Here is a 26,622-nt window from a genome sequence, read left to right as displayed (position 1 = left end):
CTGCGTCCAGTAGAATCCTACTCTGATGTGTTCTGCCTACAGCAGATCTCTTGCATAGTTCATTTTGCTTCGGTATGTTGCATGGGAAGTGGATAATATTGAGCTGATTCGATCACAATTGCCACTGTAAAGGGAAACGTTGATAGTGTTAACTAACAAGGAAAAACTCTAGGAAGTTGAGTGAAGTTAAATCTCATGCTACTCTCCTTGGGCTGATAGTTCTTCTGGGCTCTGCGCAGCAGTCTCGGGGCTGCTGCGTGGCCACGCACGCGCAGTTTAGAGGGAACATTGCTGCTGGTGCTGGAAGGTGTAGGGTGCTGATGCTGGAAGGTGTAGGGTGCTGGAAGGTGTAGAGGTGCTGATGCTGGAAGGTGTAGAGTGCTGGAAGGTGTAGGGTGCTAGAAGGTGCTAGGGTGCTGATGCTGGAAGGTGTAGGGTGCTGGAAGGGTGTATAGAGGTGCTGATGCTTGGAAGGTGTGACGGTGGCTGGAAGATATCGTGTTGGGATAAGCTTGAATTGCCTGGAAGGATGATAGGGTGCTGAAGGTGTCAGGTTGCTGGTGTCTGGATAGGTTGTAGGCGTGCTGGAAGGTGATAGAGGTGCTGATGCTGCAAGACTGATAGCATGGTTGCTGGAAGGCCATGTAGGGTGCTGAACTGCTGGAACGGACTGTAGAGTGCTGGAAGGCTGGTAGGGCTGCTGGAAGGTTGTATAGGGTGCTGGAAGGTGATAGGGTAGCTGGAAGGAGCTTAGGCGTGCTGCGTGCTGGAAAGGATGTAGGGGGCCTGTGAAGGTGTAGTGGTGCTGATTCTGCTGGAAAGGATATTGCTAGGGTGCTGGCAAGGTGACCTAGGGTGTCTGATGCTGAAGGTGTAGGGTGCTGGACAGGTGTAGCGGTGCTTGGAATAGGTGTAGCTGGTGTGGAAGGTGTGAGAGGTAGCATGCTTTGCTTGGAAGTGTAGGGTGCTGAAGGATTGATAGGGATGCTGGTGCTGGAGAGGTTGTAGGGTGCTGGAAGCTGTCAGGGTGCTGAAGTTGTAGGGTCTTTGGTGCTGGAAGGTGTACGGCGTTGCTGCGAAGGTGGGAGGGTGCTTGAGAAGGTGTCTACAGCGGTGCTGGAAGGGGGCTAGGGTGCTTGGAAGCGCTGTAGGTTGCACGGAAGGTGCAGGCTGTAGGGTGCTGGAAGGGTTAGGGTCGGTTGCTGGAAGTGGATAGGATGCGTAGGGTGCTGGAAGCGCATGTGGAGGTGCTGGAAGGTGTAGGGTGTAGGGTGCTGGAAGGTGTAGGGTGTAGGGTGCTGGAAGGTGTAGGGTGCTGGAAGGTGTAGGGTGCTGGAAGGTGTAGGGTGCTGGAAGGTGTAGGGTGTAGGGTGCTGGAAGGTGTAGGGTGTGTGAAAAACCCTAACATGGTAGAGAGGTAAAAACATTGATAAACATTTGGATAGTAGTTATTACTACAAGTGAGAGTGATTTGTCTTAAATGTACCCGCAAAGTGTAAAATGGTGGTAGATGCACAGTCAACACATTCAGAGGAGTATATGTGGCCCATGCAGGAATCAAAGTACTATAGTACTGCAAGCACCATGCACGCTCCAGCCAACTGTGGTTAGATTGTCAACTATGCACCATCTAGCTACAGTTTTTTTCTTATTTGTCACATGCACCGAATACAACGGATGTAGACTTTACCGTGAAAGGCTTGCTTAAGAGCCCTTCCCAACGATGCAGAGTAAAAAAATATATATAATACAAAGGAAATGTGGATGGATCTCACCTCAGGCTTACTTTGTGAGGAGCCTTTGTTGTAAGGTGAGAAAAAAAATGCTGCTCGATCGTGTTATAGCACAAGTCTCAGCAAGCCACAGGAGAAGAAAAAATGGATTTATGCTCCCTAAAGATTCACGTCTGTTTCAGACATCATTGGCTACTTTGCAGTAGTTTTTCCTAAAAAAGCTTATTCTCTTCTAGTGTCCTGACTTCCATGGTGACTGATCTGGCAGGACATGTCAGGGAAAAACATGATGAACACCTATCCACTATGCAGTGCATTTGTGTGTGCATCCTGGAGTGTGTTCCCTCAGGGCTTCTCTCAGAGGGCTGAGCCATGACATAATGCTGGGGAGTTTTATTGAGGAGACAACTGAAGATCATTAATGCCATCCATGAAAGAAGAGTTGAGAGGCCCAGGCCAGCCCGTTTCCTCTCTGTGCTTCTGTTTGTTTGTGTGGACACAGAGAGAAAGATGGAAAATGTTTTACATACTAGCTGTCGCTCACACATAGCTACAGAGCAAGCCCCCACCCTCATGAACAAGCCCCCACCCCACAATTCTCCTATACAAGGCAACACATGACAGCACAAAGTATAGAACCATAGCTACCTTTCAGTTTCATGAGGGTGGGCCCTCATGAACAAAACCCCACCCTCATGAAGCTGAAAGGTAGCTTTGGTTCTATACTTTGTGCTGTCATGTGTTGCCTTGTATAGGAGAATTGTCTTTGTTATTTTAGTGTCTGTCCGTGCATCTATGTTGAATCTCTTTAGACAAACCCAATGAAGATTTCATGTTTGAAGTGGAAAATTATCAATATCTATAGGACTACTCATCTGAGTTTGGCTTGTGCACTTTCACTGTGTACAGACACACACACACACACACACACACACACACAACAACACCAACACCACACACACACACCAACACACACACCACACACACACACACACCAGAAAAGGGAATGAACATGTAGTAGTTAAAGGGTAGACATTGACCCAGTGGCCTCTTAGTGTTGTTAAATTTGGCTGCTTTTCCAGTTCCAGACTTATCAGAGTTATTTAATTTAAGGCTGTTTTTGGTATTCCTGAGTCCCTTGGTATGCCCCAGATCTTATCACTAATTTTAGAGCCCAGCACGACACAGAAAGGGTATAATAAGGGAAGAGGGTTGCAGATCCGATACTTGTATGAGAATGTTGGCATACAAAGAGAAGAGAGAGAGCGAGTGGAGGACAGGGGAAGGCACAACAGAATGAGCTATTTAGGAGATCACTACCATATATCCAATATCAAATAACCTTGGTTATTTTTCCTGTGAGGGAATGTCTTGTGTGGTATTGGCATACGGCAGCAGTGAACCAGGAGAGAGGTGAACAGGGAGAGACGGTAGAACCAGGAGAGAGGTAGAACCAGGAGAGCAGGTAGAACCAGTGAGAGAGGTAGAACAGGAGAGGTAGAACCAGGAGAGGTAGAACCAGGGGGAGAGGAGCCAGGAGGAGGTAGAACCAGGCAGAGGGGTAGAAGAGAGGCAAAGGAAAGGGGTGTGAACCGGAGAGGGGGGCGATCCAGGAGAGGAGAGAGGGGGCGATCCAGGAGAGGAGAGGGGAGCGATCCAGGAGAGGAGATGAGAGGGGGCGATGGAGGAGAGGGGGTATCCAGGAGAGGAGAGGAGAGGGGGGATCCAGAAGAGGAGAGCGGGCGAACAGGAGAGGAGAGGGAGCGATCCAGGAGAGGAGAGGGGAGGCGATCAGAGGAGAGGAGAGGAGGGGGGCGATCCAGGAGAGGAGGAGAGGAGGAGAGGGAGCGAATCGCCAGGAGAGAGGGAGGGGAGCGATCCAGGAGAGGAGAGGGGAGCGATCCAGGAGAGGAGAGGGGAGCGATCCAGGAGAGGAGAGGGGAGCGATCCAGGAGAGGAGAGCGGGCGAACCAGGAGAGAAGAGGAGAGTGGGCGAACCAGGAGAGAAGAGGAGAGTGGGCGAACCAGGAGAGAAGAGGAGAGCGGGCAAACCAGGAGAGAAGGGGAGAGGGGGCGAACCTGGAGAGGAGAGGAGCGGGGGTCTACCAAGAGAGGAGAGGAGCGGGGGTCTACCAAGAGAGGTGATGGGGTGAACCAGGAGAGGGGGTGAACCAGGAGAGGAGAGGGGGTGAACCAGGAGAGGGTGAACTCTGATAGAAGAAAGAGGATGGATGAGCTTTCATAGAGAGAAGAGGATATGAGCATTCGGACAGAGGAAAAGTGTGTGCGTGTGTGTGTGTGTGTACACAGGATAGGAAATGGAGAACAGCTGTAGAGGAAGTGAAGAGCCTAGAGAGGGCCATCGTAATCACTTTAACCCTGTTTCCGGAATTGCTGTGTGAGGCGACTATCTTTGATTTTGTCTTTTTGTGTGTCTGTGTGTCCATGCGTGTGAGCTGTGCATTTATTTGTGTGTTGTGGTTTGATGGTTGTCTGTTTGTGTGTGTTGGAGACAATAGCCTTTTGGACAGAATCAGTCCTATCCTGGGGCAGCAGGCGGCCTAGTGTTTAGAGCGATGGGCCAGATATCAAAAAGTTACTAGTTCGAATCCCTGAACTGACTTTGTAAAACAATCTGCCCACCTAAGCCCTAATGGCTCCCAGAGTGCTGTCAATAATGGCTGCCCAGCTAGCACATAATGTTCTCAGAACCATGTTTTTCGTAGGTGGGAATTTCAGTACTTCAGCATAATGTTTCTTACAGGTTTCCTCATGGTTCTATTTAAAATGTTCTCAAATTGTTCAGAGAATGTTAAGAAACAATTTTCTTCTGTGGAAAATTCAGTACTTCAGCATAACGTTTTCTTCAGGTTTCCTCATGGTTCTATTTAAAGTCATGTTCTCAGCACATGAATAAAACTTTCCATATAAACCACAAGAAAAAATGAGTAACGTTCAGAATGTCAGCATCAACAAAACTCAATATCCGCTATCTTGGTAAGTGTGTTCAGGTGTGTTGGCTGTGCCTTGTTTTCTTTGAAATGGGGTCTGTCTGAATAGACTGAAATGAACAGCTTTGTATGAGTTTTAAAAAACGCACAAAAAAACATGGAACGCTAGCTCTGTCCTGGTGTCGCAGTGGACTAATTCCAGGAATAAAGAACAGAAGATCGTAGGTTCGAATCTCACTGATGCCATGTCACAATCAAAAAATGAATTTGTTTGCATGATTAATGCCTAAGCAAATACATTTCCATGTGTCCTATCAGTGCTAAGGGTTCAAAACAGTTAACCTAAATGAAACATGTTCTCAGAACGTTATTTAATTACCTTAAAATAACTCGGAATTTCCTTTCTCAGAATGTTAATTAAACCTCCCAGGAAAACTTTCAGCAAACCATAGTAAAACGTTCTCAGAACATCCCTGCAGCCTAGACATGTATGTTCCCAGAACAGGCAAAATTGACATCGTTAAAAATGATTTTAATGTTCAGGAACCTTATGGATTTGGTCCCAGAACCAATGGGAAACCAAAAACGTACGTACCCACAACTTCCAACATACTTAATGTATTATCTGGGTGATCCCATGCCATGACCTCACTCTCCAAGGTTGTCTCAGGGAGAATGGGATATGCAAAAAAACACATTTCCATTTCCACACACTTGTAGAGGTTATGTATATGTGTGAAACAGGGCAAATATAAGTGCCCCCTATTTGACCTTTTTGACCTAAGATTGGATCAGGTCAAAGGTTTAGTCTGTACCATTTGTTCCTTTTGGAGGATTCAGAGCAGTAGGCCTAGTGCTGGTGGACTGTTCTGTTCCTCTCTTGTAGATGTATAGCGTATGTCACCCAGTGTGCCCTCAGCTGTCACAATGCAATTTCAGCCCAGAGAGTGTGAGCTCAGGTGATGAGAATGTTTTCTCACTTTTCATGTGTGGTATATTCATAGAACACGAAAATTGTGACACCTGACTCTTCCCATACAGGAAATGTAACCCCCCCTCTTTCACTCACTCTCCAATTCTAACCTTAAAAAACTTATTTGGGATCGGTGTCCCTTCCACGGGACGGTTGAGCTAACGTAGGCTGATGCGATTAGCATGAGTTTGGAGGTAACAAGAACATTTCCCAGGACATAGACATATCTGATATGGGCAGAAAGCTTCAATTCTTGTTAATCTAACTGCACTGTCAAATGTACATTAGCTATTACAATGAGAGAATACCATGCTATTGTTTGAGGAGAGTGCACAATTTTGAACATGAAAAGTTATTAATAAACAGATTAGGCACATTTGGGCAGTCTTGATACACAATTTTTAACGGAAATGCAATGGTTAATTGGATCAGTCTAAAACCTTGCACATACACTGCTGCCATCTAGTGGCCAACATCTAAATTGCACCTGGGCTGGAATAATACATTATGGCCTTTCTCTTGCATTTCAAAGATGATGATACCAAATAAATACAAAATAACGTTTTTTTTTCTTCTTTGTATTATCTTTTACAAGATCCATTGCGTTATATTCACCTACATTCCTTTCACATTTCCACAAACTTCAAAGTGTTTCCTTTCAAATGGTACCAAGAATATGCATATCCTTGCTTCAGGCAGTTAGATTTGGGTATGTCATTTTAGGCAGAAATTGAAAAAAAAGGGGCGGATCCTTAAGAGTTTCACCCTAAACCCCCTCGAAATAGCATTTGACCTTGTAGGGACTAACAAAATGTCCCCAGTTGGTCAAATTTTTGTTAGTTTATTCTTAAGTCCACAGAAGTATATTTAACACACACACACACACACACACACACACACACACACACACACACACGACACACCACACAGTCTTGTACAGCTGACAATTCAGTTTCATTCAAAATCCTATTTTCCTAACCTATACTCTTACCTTAACCTATATTTATTTATTTATTTAACCAGGCAAGTCTGTTAAGAACAAATTTTTATTTACAATGACGACCTACCCCGGCCAAACCATAACCCGGACGACTGGGCCAATTGTGCGCCACCATATGGGACTCCCAATCACGGCCGGTTGTGATACAGCATGGAATCGAACTATGGTCTGTAGTGACGCCTCTAGTACTGAGATGCAGTGCCTTAGACCGCTTCGCCACTCGGAAGCTAAAACCTTTAACATAATTTTAACACTAATTCTAACCTTAACTCTAAACCCCCTAGAAATAAGGCAGTTAACCCACTGTTCCGTGGATGTCGATTTAAGGCAGCCCCCCCCYCACCTCTCTGATTCAGAGGGGTTAGGTTAAATGCGGAAGACACATTTCAGTTGAAGGCAGTTGTCCCCAGTTGGTCAAATTGTTGTTTGTTTTTTAAACATGTCCACACACACGCACACACACACACACACACACACACACAGTGTTGTAAGAGAGACAAGCATAAGAGCTCAGAGGTGAGGTCAGGGACCGGTCTGACCACCTCTGTCAAAGACCTCTCTAGGCAAGCCTGTGTTAACAGACCGACAGCTAGAGCCCTCAGACAGACGCTATTTCTAACATCACCGTTGGTTGACAAGACGCCGCAATACGCATGAAGAGATCAAACCTGTTACACTCAGGCCATTGTGTACAGATTCAATTCCCTGGAGTTGGTTGATGAAACTACTATTTTTATTTTGTTACTCTGTACATTTTTGACATTTATATATTGATCATTATTTGTATAAAATATGTCATGTAACAGAGTGTAAAGCCTGTTACCTCAAATAGCCTACCTCATATAGCCCACCTCAAATAGCCTACATCATATAGCCTACCTCAAATAGCCTACCTCAAATAGCCTACCTCAAATAGCCTACGTCATATAGCCTACATATATAGCCTACCTCAAATAGCCTACATCATATAAGCTACCCTCAATAGCCTACATCATATAGCCTACCTCAAATAGCCTACATCAAATTAGCCTACCTCAAATAGTCTACCTCATATAGTCTACCTCAAATTAGTCTACCTCAAATAGTCTACCTCAAATGAGCCTACCTCATATAGCCTACCTCAAAGGTTGAAATAAATGCAAATGCATTGGCAGGGCAATTCAAGCAAAGCCAATATGCTGTGATAATGTTTTGGGCCTATAGCCTACTGCACACACCTCATTACTACAGTACTCTTTTTAAATAGGTTAATGTTTACAAAGAATGACGGGAGATCTCGGCTTGCACCCCCCCACACTTTTACCCTCAGAACAGCCTCAATTTGTCGGTGCATGGACCCATCTTGAGTTCAATGCTTCCCACAGTTGTCAAGTTCGCTGGATGTCCTTTGTGTGGTGGACCWTTTTTGATACACATGGGAAACTGTTGAGCATGAAAAGCCCAGCAGCTACTACCAACCCCGCTCAAAGGGACTTAAATATTTTGTCTTGCCKATTCACCCTCTGAATGGCAAACATACACAATCCTTGTCTCAATTGTCTTAAGGCTTAAAAATAATTTTTTAACCTGTCTTCTCCCCTTCATCTACACGGATTGAAGTGGATTTAACACGTGACATCAATAAGGGATCATAGCTTTCGCCTGGTTAGTCTATGTCATGGAAAGAGCAGGTGTTCTTAATGTTTTGTACACTCAGTGTATGTCATTCTTTCTGTGTTCATTAATCGTCTATGAGTAAAGCCAGGAGTTTTTCCTAGTCAGCTGAGGTCACATACTCAGGCTATAAGTAGACGGGACTGGTCAGTCCAGAGTTTTTCCTGCTCAGCTCAAATGACCAGTAAAAAACTGCTGGCCCTAGCTATGAAGAATATTAAGTCTATGACCCCCACTAAGTAGTTTACAATGTGACAAAAGACACTCCGAAGAATAGTACCGTGTGAATGCTACGGCCATGCGTACGTCATTGATGTTTGCTTAAAGCGCACTAACAGATGTTACAGCTGCTTGGAACATCCCATTATTACTAAAAGACAATTTATCACCAGGTCCCTTTTTATAATCCCCCAAAATACTAACAATGACATTACCACGGAGGAACTGGGCAACACATAGCTAGCTCTTCCTCCCATAGTCCCCCGTTTCACTCTGATTGCGGGACAGATCATTTCTCAGTATCACACACACACACCTGGCTAACACATAGCCTAAAGCGTGTGTGCTGGAAACAGTCTGACGTGAATTTCCAAGTACGCCTGTGTTAGCCCGGTGCACTCAGTGTGCTCTTTGTTTCAGTGGAAGGATAAAGATCTCTTATCGCCATGTCCTTCTGAGGAGAAATGGATATGATGTTTGTTTTGGCTAACCAATGGATCTTTCAGAGTCAACAATCCTCCCTTGATATCAAGTTAATCCAGTTTACCTACCTGGTAATTCAGCCTGTTGGTTTTGCATTGGCAGTGTGTGAAGCACAGACCTGAAAGAACAACTCTCTATCCTCTGACCACCATGCACGTACCTTTTCAGGATAACACTGACCACGTTTACACGCACACCAATATCCCCTTATTATTCTGGATATTCAAGTATTCTGTTCTGTGGCATGTAAATATCTTGTTTTTCACGGTCRGCGCAGGCTCAGTTTCGCATATCATAGGTGTTGTATGATGATGTTTTCATCTGATTTTCAAACAAAGCATTTTAAGTTGCCTACTTGCTCAGTTCGGTCCACCACAATGCCACAATAATTTATTTTGCTGATACTCCGTACTGAACTGTACAGCCTACTAGCTACTTTCACCCCTAATTTGGACACGTTTCTGCTTATAATTTCCAACATTTGGTAGGCAATGTTATAATTTGTGACATCTCGTATTACACTGAACAAAAATATAAACGCGACATGTAAAGTGCTGGTTTCATGAGCTGAAATGAAAGATCCCAGAAATGTTCCATACTCACAAAAAGCGTATTTCTCTAAAATGTAATGCACAAATTTGTTTACATTCCTGTTAGTGAGCATTTCTCCTTTGTCAAGATAATTCATCCACCTGACAGCTGTGGCATATCAAGAAGCTGATTAAACAGCATGATCATTATACAGGTGCTTGGGACAATAAAAGGCCACTCTAAAATGTGCAGTTTTGTCACAACAAAATGCCACAGATGTCTCAAGTTTTGATGGAGTGTGCAATTGGCATGTTGACTGCAGGAATGTCCTCCAGAGCGGTTTCCAGATAATTGAATGTTAATTTCTCTACCACATGCCACGCCCAATGTGGTTTTAGAGAATTTGGCAGTACATCCAACCGGCCTCACAACCGCAGACCACGTGTAACCGCGCCAGCCCAGGACCTCCACATCTGGCTTCTTCACCTGCGGGATCGTCTGAGGGGGAGGAGTATTTCTGTCTGTAATAAAGATTTATTTAGTTTTTTTAGATAAACTCATTCTGACTGGCTGGGCCTGGATCCCCAGTGGGTTGGCCTGGCTCCCAAGTGGGTGGGCCTATGCCCTCCCAGGCCCACCCATGACTGCGCCCCTGCCCAGTAATGTGAAATCAATAGATTAGGTGCTGATTTATTTATTTAAATTGTCAGATTTTCTTACATGAACTGTAACTCAGCAAAATCTTTGAAATTGTTGCATGTTGCGTTTTATATTTTTGCTCAGTATAAAACAGTGTTTGCATCCTGATTGTGAGATGGAGGCAGGTCACTGACATGTCTTCCTCACGGTGCTGCCCAGGGAAAGGACTGGATTGCTATGGCTTATATTAACGTGGGGACATTATGGTGATAGTTTTACCTATAGCTCTGCTTATGGCCCTGCTGCTGGGCGTTTGGTTCAGTACCTAACATAGTTACCTAATGGTCTCAATGGTTCACATCGGGGAACATTTGAAGGGTTAAGGGCCAAGGGAACTGGAACAGAAAAGGAACTGAATGTGCTTTCGTTCAATGAACATTGAAGGAGCCACTTTATTTCAGCTGTATTAGCCCACTGTCATTCAACACAYGGAATGAATTTGTCCTTGGGTTCTGTCAAATTCAATCAAATGTTATTTGTCACATGCGCCGAGTACAATGGGTGTAGCCTTTCTTACGTGAAATGCTTACTCAGGAGCCCATCCCAACGATGCAGAGGTCAGGTCAGGACCTTACACATTGCACACACTATTTACTACCACTGGTCTGACTGGTAGAGCTGGCACAGTTACCGTATAACTGTGTAACCGATGGTTATGGATGAAGAATGTCATATGTTTTGTTTTTTGGAACAAACAGCTGGCTGAAGACGGGACGGCCTGGCATTTGTGTGGTTGAGTCCGTTTCTGCGGTAACATGGACTCTTCACAACCTGTTGTTGCAAACGAGTCTTCGGTTGCCTAGAATGAATAGAACTGGCTTGGATCCTCTAACKCTGGCAATTACCCTGGCAAGTGTACCCATGACTGGTAAAGTCATATGTACACTCGCAATGGCTGCCTGGTATTGTGATGCAATAGTTTCTTTGGTAATGTAGAATTTTCATTCAAATGATGTTAATTGATGTGGCTCATGCAGTGGAATGTCAGTTGATTTTAATCAACAAATCACAGCACACAGCACCCATACAGTAGATGCGATAAAGGTCAATGGAACACAGACGTTCCATTGACCAAATTGGCGCACATTCAACAAATCTGATCCAACAAAGTGGATATTCGTCAAATCCATCACGTACGGTTCCCACGGTGACCGTACGTACATACCGCAACCAGAAGCCATGGATCACAGGCAATATCCGCACTGAGCCAAAGGGTAGAGCTGCCGCTTTCAAGGAGCGGGACTCTAACCCGGAATCTTATAAGAAATCCCGCTATGCCCTCCGACGAACCATCAAGCAGGCAAAGTGTCAATACAGGACTAATATTGAATCCTACTAGACCGGCTCCAACGCTTGTAGGATGTGGCAGGGCTTTCAAACTATTACAGGCTATAAAGGGAAGCACAGTCGCAAGCTGCCCATTGACACAAGCCAACCAGATTAGCTAAATTACTTCTATGCTCACTTCAAGGCAAGTAACATGACTATGTGATCACGCTCTCCGTAGCCGATGTGAGTAAGACCTTAAAACAGGTCAACATCCACAAGGCCGCAGGGCCAAACGGATTACCAGGATGTGTACTCCGAGCATGCGCTAACTAACAAGCATGTGTCTTCACGGACATTTTCAACCTGTCCCTGACTGAGTCTGTAATACCAACATGTTTCAAGCAGACCACCATAGTCCCTGTGCCCAAGAACACTAAGGTAACCTGCCAAAATGACTGTAGCCATGAAGTGCTTTGAAAGGCTGGTCATGGCTCACATCAACACCATTATCCCAGAAACCCTAGACCCACTCCAATTTGCATACTGCCCCAACAGATCCACAGATGGTGCAATCTCTATTGCACTCAACACTGCCTTTTCCCTCCTGGACAAAAGGAACACCTATGTGAGAATGCTATTCATTGACTACAGCTCAGCGTTCAACACCATATTGCCCTCAAAGCTCATCACTAAGCTAAGGACCCTGGGACTAAACACCTCCCTCATCAACTAGATCCTGGACTTTCTGACAGGCCGCCCCCAGGTGGTAAGGGTAGGTAACAACACATCCGCCACGCTGATCCTCAACACGGGGGCCCCTCAGGCGTGCATGCTCAGTCCCCTCCTGTACTCCCTGTCCACACATGACTGCACGGTCAGGCACGATGCCAACATCATCATTAAGTTTGCTGACAACACAACAGTGGTAAGCCTGATCACCGACAACGATGTGACAGCCTATAGGGAGGAGGTCTGAGACCTGGCCATGTGGTGCCAGGACAACAACCTCTCCCTCAACGTGTTCAAGACAAAGGAGATGATTATGGACTACAGGAAAAGGAAGACCGAGCACGCCCCCATTCTCATCAATGGGGCTGTAGTGGAGCTGGTTGAGAGCTTCAAGTTTCTTGGTGTCCACATCACCAACAAACTAGCATGGTCCAAACACACTAAGACAGTCGTGAAGAGGGCACGACAAAACCTATTCCCCCTCAGGAGACTGAAAAGATTTGGCATGGGTGCTCAGATCCTCAAAAGGTTCTACAGCTGCACCATCGAGAGCATCCTGACTGGTTGCATCACTGCCTGGTATGGCAACTGCTCTGCCTCTGATCGCAAGGCACGACAGAGGGTAGTGTGTACTGCCCAGTACATCACTGGGGCCAAGCTTTCTGCCATCCAGGACCTCTTTACCAGGCAGTGTCAGAGGAAGGCCCTAAAAATTGTCAAAGACTCCAGCCACCCTTGTCATAGACTGTTCTCTCTGCTACCGCATGGCAAGCGGTACCAGAGCGCCAAGTCTAGGTCCAAAAGGCTTCTTAACAGCCTCTACCCACATTCCATAAGACTCCTGAACAGCTAATCAAAGGGCTACCCAGACCCCTCTTTTACGCTGCTGCTACTCTCTGGTTATTATCTATGCATAGTCACTTTAACTCTACCTACATGTACATATTACCTCGACTAACTGGTGCCCACGCACATTGACTCTGTACCGGTACCCACTGTATATAGCCTCGCTATTGTTATTACGGAACTGTCATTACGCACACCTGGCCCCTATTCCCATTGATTAGTAATTGTATAAGTGTGCCCTTTGTTCACCGATGTCCTGACGATTTATTGTTCCAATGTCCGTTGGTCGTATGAGTACCTGTGCTGTGTTTTTTTGGCTTTCGTGCCACGTGTATTGTGCCGATAATTACGGGTCTCGTCCCATGTGATAATCATTGTGCGATTGTGTATTTAATCAAGGTACTCCTCGCTATTTTGTTTGGGTCTCAACCCTGTGTTTGGTATATGTGTTTGTTTGGTCTTCGTCCCCGTGCCCGTATACGGCATGGGGACTACAATGTAACTCTTTTAAAGTCACCATTGGCCTCATGGTGAAATCTCTGAGTGGTTTTCTTCCTCTCCGGCAACTGAGTTAGGAAGGACGCTTGTATCTTTGTAGTAACTGGGTGTATTGATACACCATCCAAAGTCTAATGAATAACTTTACTATGCTCTAAGGGATATTCAATGTATGCTTTTTTTCTCTATCTCATCTACCAATAGGTGCCCTTCTTTGCGAGGCAGTCGAAAACCTCCCTGATTTCTGTGTTTGAAATTCACTGCTCAACTGAGGGACCTTACTGATAATGTGTGGGGTTCAGAGATGAGGTAGTCATTCACAATTACACTATTATTGCACACATTGACTCCATGCAACTTATTATGTGACTTATTAAGCACATTTTTACTCCTGAAATGATTTAAGCTTGACATAACAAAGGGGTTAAATACTTATTGACTCAAGACATTTCAGCTTTTCATGTTTTATTAATTTGTAAACATTTCAAAAAACTTAATTCCACTTTTTGACATTATGGGTTATTGTGTGTAGGCCAGTGCCCGCAAAAAATCTAATTTTAATATATTTTAAATTCAGGCTGTAACAACAAAATATGAAAATGAAAGGTGTGTGATTACTTTCTAAAGGCACTGCATTTATTCTAATAGGCCCACAATGTGGTTACTTAAGTCCGATTTGGATATATTAGGCTGTTTTCACTGCATAACATATAGAAGTTGTCCCTTTTTCAGTTTAGAAGTGAATGCTAACTCCCATTTGTTTAAGCTGATTAGCATAGCTAGCATACACACATTTTGCAGGGGAGAATGAGGAGACATTATTCCCCCCCCCCCCCCCCCCCATGGCCCTTTCCCCCATGTGTTCCATAGTAAATCCATTGTTTTGATCGAGTTTGAGTGACCCCTTTACCGCATCTATATTGATGGGTACACTTGCTGCTTTTACTTCCTGCTTTTACTTCCTGCTTTGCTCCTATGGGTACACTAACAATAGCCTCTAGTCCACCCATTATGCATCATTGACTTGAATGGGGATGTGCGGTATATTAATTATATTTCTATGGCAGCATATGCAGTCACCAGGAAAATCACCACGAAATGACCAGGAATAGAGCAAAACATTTGTTTTAATTTAGGAAATCTGTTCCCAAATATTCCCACGAATAAAAAAGAGTCGTGATCGTGTCTCAATGCGATCAAAGTAGGAAATTATTGTTATTTACAAATGCACATTTTTGGGGGACTTAGTTGTTGACAATTTGCGGTGTACACATGATTATAATTATGTTCTGGTCCCCTGTCCCGTGGCTGAATCTAGTTTCCTTCCCCTGGTCTAAAATGTCAGGATGTGGTTTTCTAGCAATCACTTTTACATTAGATTGTGAGGTTTGTATTGTGTTGATCGTGTCTGTCATATATATATATATATATATATATATATATATTATATATATATATATAATATATATATATATATTATTATAGATATCTTTTTTTTTACCTATGTTGCCATAACTATGTTTTTTGTTAACTGTGTGTGTGACAGATCCAGTACAGACCTACTGTGCCCGAGGCCTCTCCTGGCCTCCCATCCCACGTAGTCAGGATGAGCTCATTGCCACAAAGTCCACAGTGGAGCTCTCTTCGCTCACATTACTCCTCAAACTTCTCTCTCTCTCTCTCTCTCTCTCTCTCTCTCTCTCTCTCTCTCTCTCTCTCTCTCTCTTTCTCTTTCTCTTTCTCTCTCTCACTTCACAAATTTCCCTTTACTCAGGACAGTAGGATGATGGTACACACCCTCCTCTCTAATTACATTTTTATTTATTTTTATTTAACTAACACTGAAAACGCACACGTGAGTATGATGATGGTAACCCCCTGGTTTCTCTCCAGACAGATGTAGTTCTCTCTGACATTATTTTTACTTTGCTCGGCTCGCGCTGATGATGTCAGAGCTGTAAACCAGAAACATGAAACAAAGGGAGTAGTCCGCATAACCCGCATGGAACAAATTACACTGACGGGTTCCTGTACGCAATGAGCGCGCACCGGAATGTGTGTGTGTAAGAGCAAGCGAGTGAGAGAGTAACACACTATGAGAAAGGGAGCTACAGAATAGAGTGATAGAGGGAGAGAGAGGAAGGGGAGAGGAGAAAGTTTACATAAGACTTTTATGACTCTATTCATACTTTTACAACCCAACTTTGTCAAACAGAAAGCTACACTAACAAACCCAGACACTGTGCTGCTTAACACAGGCTTTTACATAACTTAAACATTATACTATGGTTAGAAATTTGAGCATATTCATTTATTATAGTTTCACATCATTTCCACAAAGGCTTAGCACGATCACACAGTGCCAGATGCATTCCATTGCAGACGGTCTTGGAATGTTCAACGTCAACGTTTCCCCTTCATTAAGCAGCAATGGCCTTCTGCCATGGAAGTAACATAAAATGATAACTCGTGAAAGGAATGGGGTCATGTTTTCTGCTCCCGCTATGGCGCAGACTTATTGTCATGAAAAGTACGGTTATTTTGTCTTCCTGTCTACATGCTGTAYGTAGCATTGAATGCTATACACACTTCTGGTGAGGTTGCTACTGTAAAAAATATGTGTGTTCCCAGAATGGGAATGTGTTCCCAGAATGGATTTTAGTTTGAAACCATTCTTTGGTTACACTGCTACCATGTAGTTTAATTTCATGCTGTAATGACATACTATGCACTAGAATTATACTGGTAATGTATTTTAAAGTCTCTTTGTCACACTTTAGTGTTAACAACCCTCTAGACGAGCTTCAATGCCATACAACTCTCCTTCCGTGGCCTCCAACTGCTCTTAAATACAAGTAAAACTAAATGCATGCTCTTCAACCGATTGCTGCCCGCACCCGCCCGCCCGACTAGCATCACTACTCTGGACGGTTCTGACTTAGAATATGTGGACAACTACAAATACCTAGGTGTCTGGTTAAACTGTAAACTCTCCTTCCAGACTCACATCAAACATCTCCAAACCAAAGTTAAATCTAGAATTGGCTTCCTATTTCGCAACAAAGCATCCTTCACTCATGCWGCCAAACATACCCTCGTAAAACTGACCATCCTACCGATCCTCGACTTCGGCGATATCATTTACAAAATAGCCTCCAATACCCTACTCAATAAATTGGATGCAGTCTATCACAGTACCATCCGTTTTGTCACCAAAGCCCCATATACTACCCACCACTGCGACCTGTACGCTCTCGTTGGCTGGCCCTCGCTTCATACTCGTTGCCAAACCCACTGGCTCCAGGTCATCTACAAGACCCTGTTAGGTAAAGTCCCCCCTTATCTCAGCTCGCTGATCACCATAGCAGCACCCACCTGTAGCACGCGCTCCAGCAGGTATATCTCTCTGGTCACCCCAAAGCCAATTCCTCCTTTGGCCGCCTCTCCTTCCAGTTCTCTGCTGCCAACGACTGGAACGAACTACGAAAATCTCTGAAACAGGCAACACTTATCTCCCTCACTAGCTTTAAGCACCAGCTGTCAGAGCAGCTCATAGATTACTGCACCTGTACATAGCCCATCTATAATTTAGCCCAAACAACTACCTCTTCCCCTACTGTATATATTTTGCTCCTTTGCACCCTATTATTTATATTTCTACCTTGCACATTCTTCCACTGCAAATCTACCATTCCATTGTTTTACTTGCTATATTGTATTTACCTCGCCACCATGGCCTTTTCTTGCCTTTACCTCATCTCACCTCATTTGCTAACATTGTATATAGACGTATTTTTCTACTGTATTATTGACTGTATGTTTGTTTTACTCCATGTGTAACTCTGTGTTGTTGTATGTGTCGAACTGCTTTCCTTTATCTTGGCCAGGTCGCAATTGTAAATGAGAACTTGTTCTCAACTTGCCTACCTGGTTAAATAAAGGTGAAATAAAWAAWAAWAAAAAGTGATTGTGGGACCCCCCCAATAGCTTCCTCTCTGTGTTTCTGTGATGCTGTGTGTGTGCCTGATTTGGTCATTGTTTTAATGTTGTTTGGAATCTGTGAAGTGAATTCATGGAGCCCACCCCTCAACACAGTATTTAGTTTGGGCTCTCTTCGATGGCAGTACTGGCTTGCAAGTAATGTTCTAAGTATTGGTTCCTGGTTCTGCTGTTTCTTAAGATTCATAGCATCCATTACCTCTACTCTTAGATGGGATCCTCCTAAGGCTGTTTGTTACTGTTAACAATTAACTGCACTGACATGAGTACTGGTAGAGTTTGCTAAGCAGTTATAAATGTTTTCTTACAAATGACACACACACACACACACACACACACACACACACACACACACACACACACACACACACACAGGCCTGAGCCTGTTTCTTCATGTAGACTTTGTCCCTGTTAGTTTCAGCTGAACACCAAAGTAAAAGTCACTCAGATACTTTTCAGGTTTCATTTGCCCACAGACACACTTGTTCTTTGTGCTTTGATTAGTAGGTTTTATGTGCTAAAACCACTCCAAGCTTCTCTTGAATGTCTACAACTAGATAGAAAGTATGCAGAAATTATAATGAACGTATATATTTTTAAGTAATTGCCCTTTTTTTCTGGCCTGCAAACAAATCAATCCCCAAAAATCTGTGCGGCCCCCCTTTGAATTTCTAAAACGAACCAAAACGTTTTTCCCACCACTGGTACAGTTGATGCAGAGGGAAGGAGGAGTATTGTGGTCAAGTACATCCATACAGGATTTACCCTAGTGTTTTACCCAATTTATCCTAGTGTTTTACCCAATTTACCCTAGTGTTTTACCCAAAAGGATCAGACTTTTATGTTTCCACCTACGCAGGCCGACACCCCTGTCGTCTGACTGGGTCATGGCTTCGGTGGACCTGCTCTCACCTGGGGCCAAAGCCAGGCCACTGGTACTTTTAACCTTGCATTTACATAACAATGGCTAACTGTGAACTTTAACATCTCACAAAGCAACTATTTTGATTATGCAGAGGTTGTTGATTCTGCTCTTACAGTGGTGTTACAGTGTAACAACAGCATCGTGTTGTATTGAAAGACAGGGTGGAGGACCAAGCTATTTACACTATCTTTCTTACACCTGTTTATTCATTGTAAATCCATGAAGGGAATGAATGAGAAAACACTGTGGAGAAGGAGAGAGAATTAGATATGTTGTAATTCTCTATTTGATGGGCCTCATTCAGTTATGAGCCTCGTAGACCATATGTTTACCATCTATGATATGATGTCCACCATAGTCTCTTGCTCTAACCAGCCTAGCCTTCTGATAAGCTTGACTGCGTCTCACCTGTCTGTCACTTATTCATTAGTTTCCCCCATTTGAATCATAAAGAGTCGTAATTCTGTTCTCTGAGAAGTTGTGTGAACGTAGCTAGGGAAGTGGGCTGGGGTATGAATGTCATAGTTACTGTTGCTTAGGCCCAATAGTTATTTTGGGATGTTTAAGGTCAGGGTTAATAATTCACTAGTTACACCTGTTGACTTGATGGAGTTCCATCTCCATTATATTCCATGTGACCCAACCAGGAACATCTCTGGGTCCTAGTTATAGCCTATCTGTTTTTCCTGGTCAGGGCATGTGTTGCCTGAAGGCTTACCTCTGCAAGGGTTCCACTACATAGCTTTCACCTGTCAAGTCAATGTCAGTTCAGTGAGGTGAAGGAGGGGAGGAGGGAGGCCCATTGTGTAACCATGTTTAGACTGAGGGCTAAGAGGCTTGGAGAGGGTAGGTACTCATTTGCTTGTAAAACCAATTTTAACACTGAGGTTCTGCAGGGGGGAACGGAAAGGTCCCATTTGTGTAACGAGTTGTTTAGACTGAAGGTCCTGAGGGGGAGGGAGGCCCCATTGTTGTAACCCAGTTTAGAACGTAGTCTAGGGATGGACGGAGGCCTAATTGTGGTAACCCATAGTTTAGACTACGAGGGTCTGAGGGGAGGAGGGAGGCTGTTGTGTAACCCAGTTTTAGACTGAGTCTGAGGGGGAGGGAGGCCACTTTCTGATACAGTTTGAAGACTGAGTATGGGGGTGGTAGTCTACGCCCAGTCGATGTAAGCCATAAGTTTAGAACTCACTGACCGGTCCTGAGGGGGGAGGGAGGCCCATTGTGTAAAGAGACGGTAGAGAAGGAGAATCAGAGTCCACAAGGGCACTGGGGCGGTATCTGTGTGTTTGAGTAAGTGGGCGAGGATGTAGGGCGGTGGGGAGTTTAAGTCACATGCTGATATCTATTTGTAATGGTGTGTGGTTTTCCTGTGTGTGTGTGATCGTGCTGGTGTGTGTTGTGTGTGTGTGTGTGTGTGTGTGTGTGTGTGTGTGTGTGTGTGGTGTGTGTGTGTTGTGTGTGTGTGGTGTGTGTGTGTGTGTGTGTGTGTGTGTGTATTTTCCTGTGTGTGTGTGGTGTTTAGGGGCGGTGGAGAAGGTCAAGCACGGCGCTGAAGGACAGAACCTGACCATCGGACAATCATGGCCATGAGGAGGAGGATGAGTACACAAGATCGGTTTAGAGTTAAGAAACGGGAGGTTCTCGGATGGAGGAGGCCATAGGTTGTAAGCCATGTTTTAGTACTGAGTCTGAGGGGAAGGGGGAGGGCCCATTGTGATAACCATTGTTTTAGACTGAGGTCTGAGGGGGAGGGAGGCCCACTTCTGAGTGAGACCATGGATTTTAGACTGAGGTCTGAGGGGAGGGATGGCCCATTGTGTAAGCCAGTGTTAGACTTGAGGTCATGAGGTGAGGAGGAGGCCCATTGTGGTAGCCCAGTGTTTAACTGACGTCATGAGGAGGAGGGAGATTGGTAAGCCAGACTAGTGGGAAGGAGAGGTGTGTAACCCAGTTTAAACTGGAGGGTCTGAGGGAGGAAGGGAGGCTTCTTGTGAACCCAGTTTAGACTGAGGGTCTGAGGGGAGGAGGGAGGCCTGTTGGTGTTGACAGACCTGAGGTCTTAGGAGGAGCCTTGAGGTACATTAGATGAGGCTGAGGAAGGAAGGGAGGCTGTTGTGTAACCCAGATTTAAAACTGAGGCCTGCAAGAAGGGAGGAGGAAATGCGCGCCACTTATGTAACCCAGTTTAGAATCTGAGGCTGAGTGGGGGAGGGAGGCCCATTGTGTAACCCAATTTTAACTGAGGCTGAGGGAGGGAGGGAGGCCCATTGTGTAACCCAGTTTACCTGAGGTCTGAGGGGAGAAGGGAGGCCTGTTGTGTAACCCAGTTTAACTGAGGTCTGAGGGAGGAGGGAGGCTGTTTGTGTAACCCAGTTAGACTGAGGTCTGAGGGGAGGGAGGAGAGGCCTGTTGTGTAACCCAGTTTAGACTGAGTCTGGAGGGGAGAGGGAGGCCTGTTGTAACCCAGTTTAAACTGAGGTCTGAGGGGAGGAGGGAGGCCATTGTGTGAACCCAGTTTTAAACTGAGGTCTGAAGTGGGAAGGAGGGAGGCCTGTTGTGTAAAAACCCAGTTTAGACTGAGGTCTGAGGGGAGGAGGGAGGCTGTTGTGTAACCCAAGTTTAGACTGAGGTCTGAGGGGAGAGGGAGGCCTGTTGTGTAACCCAGTTTTAAACTGAGGGCTGAGGGAGGGGGCCTGTTGTGTAACTCCGTTTACTGATGCCTGAGGGAGGAGGTCTGTGGCAGTAGTCAGTGTGCAAGAAAAGAGATGGGGGTTCGTTAAAGAGGAACGGGATGTGAAAGCTGCTGAAAGCTGTTTACACACAGTAGTGTAACCAATACAGTACTGTTGAAGCGTTCCTGGATATGATTAAAGATGTCCCATGTGTCTGTAGCCCTCGCTCTCTCTCTACCGCTCTCTCCTCTACCGCTCTCTCCTCTACGCTCTCTCTCTCCGCTCTCCCTCTAACCCTCTCTCCTCGTACCGCTCTGCTCCTCTCCACTCTCTCCTCTACCGCCCTTCCTCTCCCCGCTTCTTCTCGCTTCCACTCTCTCCTCTACCGCTCTCATCCTCTACGCTGCTCTCCTCTACCGCTCCTCCTCTACCACTCTCCTCTACCCGCTCTCTCCTCTACCGCTCTCTTCGCTCCCCCTCTCCTCTACGCTCTCATCCTCTACCCGCTCTAATCCTCCAGCCGCTCCTCCTCTGACCGCTCTCTCCTCTACCGCTCCTCCTCTACCGCTCTCTCTCTAGCCGCCTCTTCTCACCGCTTCTTCCTCACCGCCTCTTCTCTACCGCTCTCTTCGCTCCACTCACTCCTACGCTCTCTCCTCTAAGCGCTCTCCTCTACCGCTCCTCGCCTCCATCTCTCCTTCTACCGGCTGGGCGCGCGTACCGCTCTCATCTCTACCGCTTCTCGCTTATACCAGCTCTCTTCCTCTGACGCTCTCTCCTCTAGCGCTCTTCCTCTATCCGCTCTCTCCTCTACCGTCTCTCTCTACCGCTCCTCCTCTACCGCTCTCTCCTCTACCGCTCCTTTTCGCTCTCCCATCTTCTCCTCTACGCTCTCCTCCTAGCGCCTCCCTACCTCTGCTCTCTCGCTTCCATCTCTCTCTCCTTATCCCGCTCCCTCTCTACCGCTCTCTCCTCTAAACCGCTCTCTCCTTACCGCTCTCCCTTACCGGCTCTCTTGCTCTCCATCTCTCTCCTCTACCGCTCTCTCCTCTACCGCTCTCTCCTCTACCGCTCTCTCGCTCTCCATCTCTCTCCATCACTCTCATACCAGACTATCCCACACAATGTGAGTGTGAGACAAGGAAGGGCAAACCTAGCGAACATTAGCACCATTTCAGTAGCAAACATGGTTAATCATATGATATTGATGCGTGTGTGTGAGAGCCCTCTGCTGGAAGCATATTCAGGGTTATTTAGTGATGGAATCTGCTTTGGCCAAGCTCTATGTTCCGATGGGAATCTGCCTGGCTGGGATGGATTCTCTGTTAAACACACACGCACACTGTTCTGCCTCGGGGTGGCCACATTCCCCGCCGCATTACACAGAGGACGAAAAGAAAAGGGAGAGAAGGGATTTGGAGAGGAAGTGAGACATAATGTATAAATGATACATAAACACAATGGCTATGAGTTCATTCAGAGCCCTGATCTGCACTCATTTGTCAGTTGCAGAGCTCTCCATCTCTTTCTCTCTTTGCGTGCGTGCGTGCGTGCGTGTGTGCGTGCGCCTCACCAACAACTGATATGTTCTATGCTGTGTGTGTGTGTGTGTGTGTGTGTGTGTGTAAGCATAGAACCTCAGTTGTTGGTGCTGTAGTTGATCATCCCCCTCATCCCTTGTTTTCTCTCTCTCTGCAGGTGGAGGTGGAAAGCGGAAAGGGAGGAGTAAGAAATGGAAGGAGATCCTTCGCTTCCCCCACATCAGCCAATGCACTGAGCTGGGCAACAGCATCGGTACATTACTGTGTCTGCGTCTGTGTGTGTGTTTTTGCAAGTATTATTTGTGTGCCACTTTGCTGGTGTGTTGTAAGTGTTTGTAAATGTGCCTAGGTCTATCCAAATGTTTATGTGTGTGTGTGTGTGTGTGTGTGTGTTTCTGGCAGATCGGGACTACATAAGCCTGTGTGAGAAGCAGCCCATCGGCAGACTGCTGTTCCGCCTGTACTGTGAGACCAGACCTGAATTGCTACGATGCATCCACCTACTGGACGCCATGGTAACACACACACTTTTAAATGCACTCACTTGGATTAAAAACTATCTCAAAAAATGACTGATCATGTTCAGTTGACTGATAGAAGATAATCAAATTGAGAAGTGATTATACTAACAGCCTCCCCTTCACTCAGTGACACAGTGTGTTCCAGATGACAGGTTTTACATTGTACAGAAGAAATTGTAGAGAATTGTAGAGAATCAAACCCAATATCAACAGTGACCCGCAGCCTCCCCATGATCATGTGACTGGATGAGAGGATTGTTTCTGGTCAGACCCCCCTTCCCATCTGCACCCCTTCCCATCTGCACCACTTCCCATCTGCACCACTGCCCATCTGCACCACTTCCCACCAACTTAAAAATGACCATCACCATCAGAGGGAAGTTACCTTCACACACACTAGACATGCATTTGTAGTCACACACACTAGATCTGAGGGTAAAACACAATGTTATGAGAAAGAAGAGATGATGAAATCAGACATCTAGATTCCATCACCCAAATAATCTTGTGGGGTCGTTTTTTTGTGAGAGAAACAGATACTATACTGTATAAGCTAGGACAAGAGAGAGAAGGAGAGAGGGAAGGAAGGAATGTGCCTGGGGTCCCTGTGGTTCCTCTGACGTCAGTGCAGAGGGAGGGAGGGGGAAGAATCATACTGTTTTGGCGATGCTCGTTTTTTTGTGTGAGACAGATGAGAAGCAATACACATCAGATACTCATAGTGTGTTCATTGTATACAGCTCAGGCATAAGAGAGAGAGGAAAGAGGAAGGAAAGGTATGTGCTAGGTGGTCCGTGGTTGGTAGTGTTCCTCACTTGAGTCAGTGCAGAGAGGAGGCGAGTGGGATATGTGTTGATATTTGCTGGCGAAATGATATATGATTAGCTATTGTTTGGCCAATCATAGTATGTAGTAGGCGGGTAGACACTATTTTTTTCTTCCCAATCTCCCAACAAACAACACTACAGCAGGAAATGGCTATGGATGGGGAGTTACACTGCTACACAAACACAGGAGGAAATCCATTCGACACTACTAACACGAAAATGAGCTTCCCAATTGTTACTCCTAGGGGTTAGCTTGAAGGGAAACGGAGACGCCCCCCTTGGCTTTTGGAGACTTGTGTACCACCCTTAACCACCCTTATACCACACTACACACACACACATCACACACAACACACACACAACACACACACAATCAACACACACATCACATCAATCCACACACCTACACACACACACATCAGCACACACCACACACACACTAAAGTCAAGAGGAACAAGATCTAATCAACAGAAAGTCTGGCTTTCACCCACACGTTCTTTCTATGGCTCATTTCTTTCTCTCTCTGTTTCTTTCTATGGCTTCTGTTTTCTTTCTCTTTCTCTCTCTTTGCTATCTCTTCTCTCTCTCTGTTTCCCTCTCTCTGTAGTCTCTCTCTTGTATCTCTTCTTTTCTCCCTCTCTGTGTTTCCCCTCTCTCTTCTTCTCTCTCTTTTCTCTTTCCTCTTTCTATGGCTCTGTTTCTATGGTTCTGTTTCTTGGCTCTCTGTTCTCTTCTCCTGTTTCCCTCTCTCTCTGTTTCTATGGATCTGTTTATATGCTTGGTTTCTCTCTTGTTTCTCTCTCTGAGTCTTCTCCTCTCTGTATTCTATGTGCTCTGTTTCCCTCTCTCCTGTTTCTTCTCTCTCTCTTATCTCTCATCTTTTGGTATCTCTCTCCTTCTTTCCCTCTCTCTGTTTCCCTCTTTCTTTTCTACTCTGTTTTCTTCTCTCTTTCTTTCTCCTGTCTTCTCCTCTCTTCTCTCTTTCTTCTCATGGCCTGTTTCTCTCTCTTTTCTCTTCTCTCTTTTTTCTATGGCCTTGTTTCTCTCTTTGATTCTCAACCCTCTTTCTTTACTATGGCCCTGTTACTCTCTCTGTTTCTCTCTGTTTCTATGGCTCTGTTTCCTCTTCTCTGTTTCTTTCTATGCTCTGTTTCTATGGCTCTGTTTCTCTCTCTGCTGTTTCTCTCTTCTGTTTCTATGGCTCTGTTTCTCTCTCTCCATTTCTCTCTCTGTTTCTATGGCTCTGTTTCTCTCTCTCTGTTTCTATGACTCTGTTTCTCTCTCTCTCTGTTTTCTCTTCTTTCTCTCTCTCTCTCACTCTCTCTCTCTTTGTACCTCTCTCTTTCTTTCCCTCTCTCTTTCTTTCTCTCTCCTGTCTTTAGTTCTCTCTTTCTTTTCTATGGCTCTGTTTCTCCCTCTGTTTATCTTCTTCTTTCTTTCTATGGTTCCTGTTTCTCTCTCTTTGATTTCTCACTCTCTTTCTTTCTATGGCTCTGTTTACTCTCTCTGTTTTCTCTCTCTTTCTATGGCTCTGTTTCTCTTTCTCTCAGTTTCTATGGCTCTGTTTCGTTCTCTGTTTCTCGTTCTCTGTTTCTTCTCTCTCTCTGTTTCTCTCTTCTGTTTCCTGGCTCTGTTCTCTTCCTCTCTGTTTTCCTGGCTCTGTTTTCTCTCTCTCTGTTTCTCTCTCTCTGTTTCTCTCTCTTGTTTTCCGACTGGCTCTGTTTTTTCTCTCTGTTTCTCTCTCTCTGTTTCTTCTCTTCTCTCTGTTTCATGGCACTGTTTCTCCTCTCTCTTCTGTTCTCTCTCTCTGTTTCTCTCTCTTCTGTTTCCATGGCTCTGTTTCTTTCTCTCGTTTCTCTTCTTTGATTCTCACTCTCTTTCCATTCTATGGCTCTGTTTCTCCTCTCTGTTTTCTTCCCTCCCTCTGTTCCCATCTCTCTTTCTTTCTCTCGTTGTTTCTCTTTCTCTCTTTCTTTTCTTCTATGGCTCTATTTCTCTCTCTGTTTCTCTTCTCTCTTCTTTCTTTCTATGGCTCTGTTTCTCCCTCTGTTTCCTTTCTCTTTTTCTTTCCATGGGTCTGTTTCTCTTCTCGCCTCTGTTTCTCTTTCTCTCTTTCTTTCTTGGCTCTGTTTCTCTCTCTGATTCTCACTCTCTTTCTTTCTATGGTCTGTTATACTCTCTCATGTGTTTCTCTCTGGTTTCTATGCTCTGTTTCCTCTCTCTCTGTTTTCCTCTCATCTCTGTTCTTTCTTTATATGGCTCTGTTTCTCTTCTCTGTTTTCCTCTCTCTGTTTCTTTCTTTCTATGGCCTCTGTTTCTCTCTGTCTGTGTCTCAGAACAGAGCTAATCACTCTAGAGTGTTGCCACAGCCTGGGTCAGGAGAGAAACTCTAGAGTGTGTGTGTGTGATTGTGTGTTGTGTGTGTGTGTGTGTGTGTGTGTGTTGTGTGTTGTGTGTGTGTGTGTGTGTGTGTGTGTGTGTGTGTGGTGGTGTGTGTGTGTGTGTGTTGTGTTGTGTGGTGTGTGTGTGTGTGTGGTGTGTTGGAA

The 26,622-nt window shown here is 45.2% G+C and overlaps 1 protein-coding gene across 2 annotated transcripts in view; it reads left to right on the top strand.

Annotated features, from left to right (window-relative positions):
• The window catches only part of LOC111957863 (G protein-coupled receptor kinase 5), a 45,427-nt gene that overhangs the window by 7,280 nt on the left and 11,525 nt on the right, over window positions 1-26,622 (top strand). For both annotated transcript variants that reach the window (XM_023978910.2, XM_023978909.2), the window contains exons 2-3: window positions 22,885-22,980; window positions 23,130-23,243. In XM_023978910.2, coding sequence (XP_023834678.1) covers window positions 22,885-22,980; window positions 23,130-23,243 — 210 coding nt within the window. The remainder of the gene's footprint in view (window positions 1-22,884; window positions 22,981-23,129; window positions 23,244-26,622) is intronic.

This window comes from Salvelinus sp. IW2-2015, linkage group LG33, assembly GCF_002910315.2.
Source record: "Salvelinus sp. IW2-2015 linkage group LG33, ASM291031v2, whole genome shotgun sequence".
Lineage (NCBI taxonomy): Eukaryota > Metazoa > Chordata > Actinopteri > Salmoniformes > Salmonidae > Salvelinus > Salvelinus sp. IW2-2015.
The sequence above is the reverse complement of the archived record's forward strand: the minus strand, read 5'-3'. Positions and strand labels throughout refer to the sequence as shown.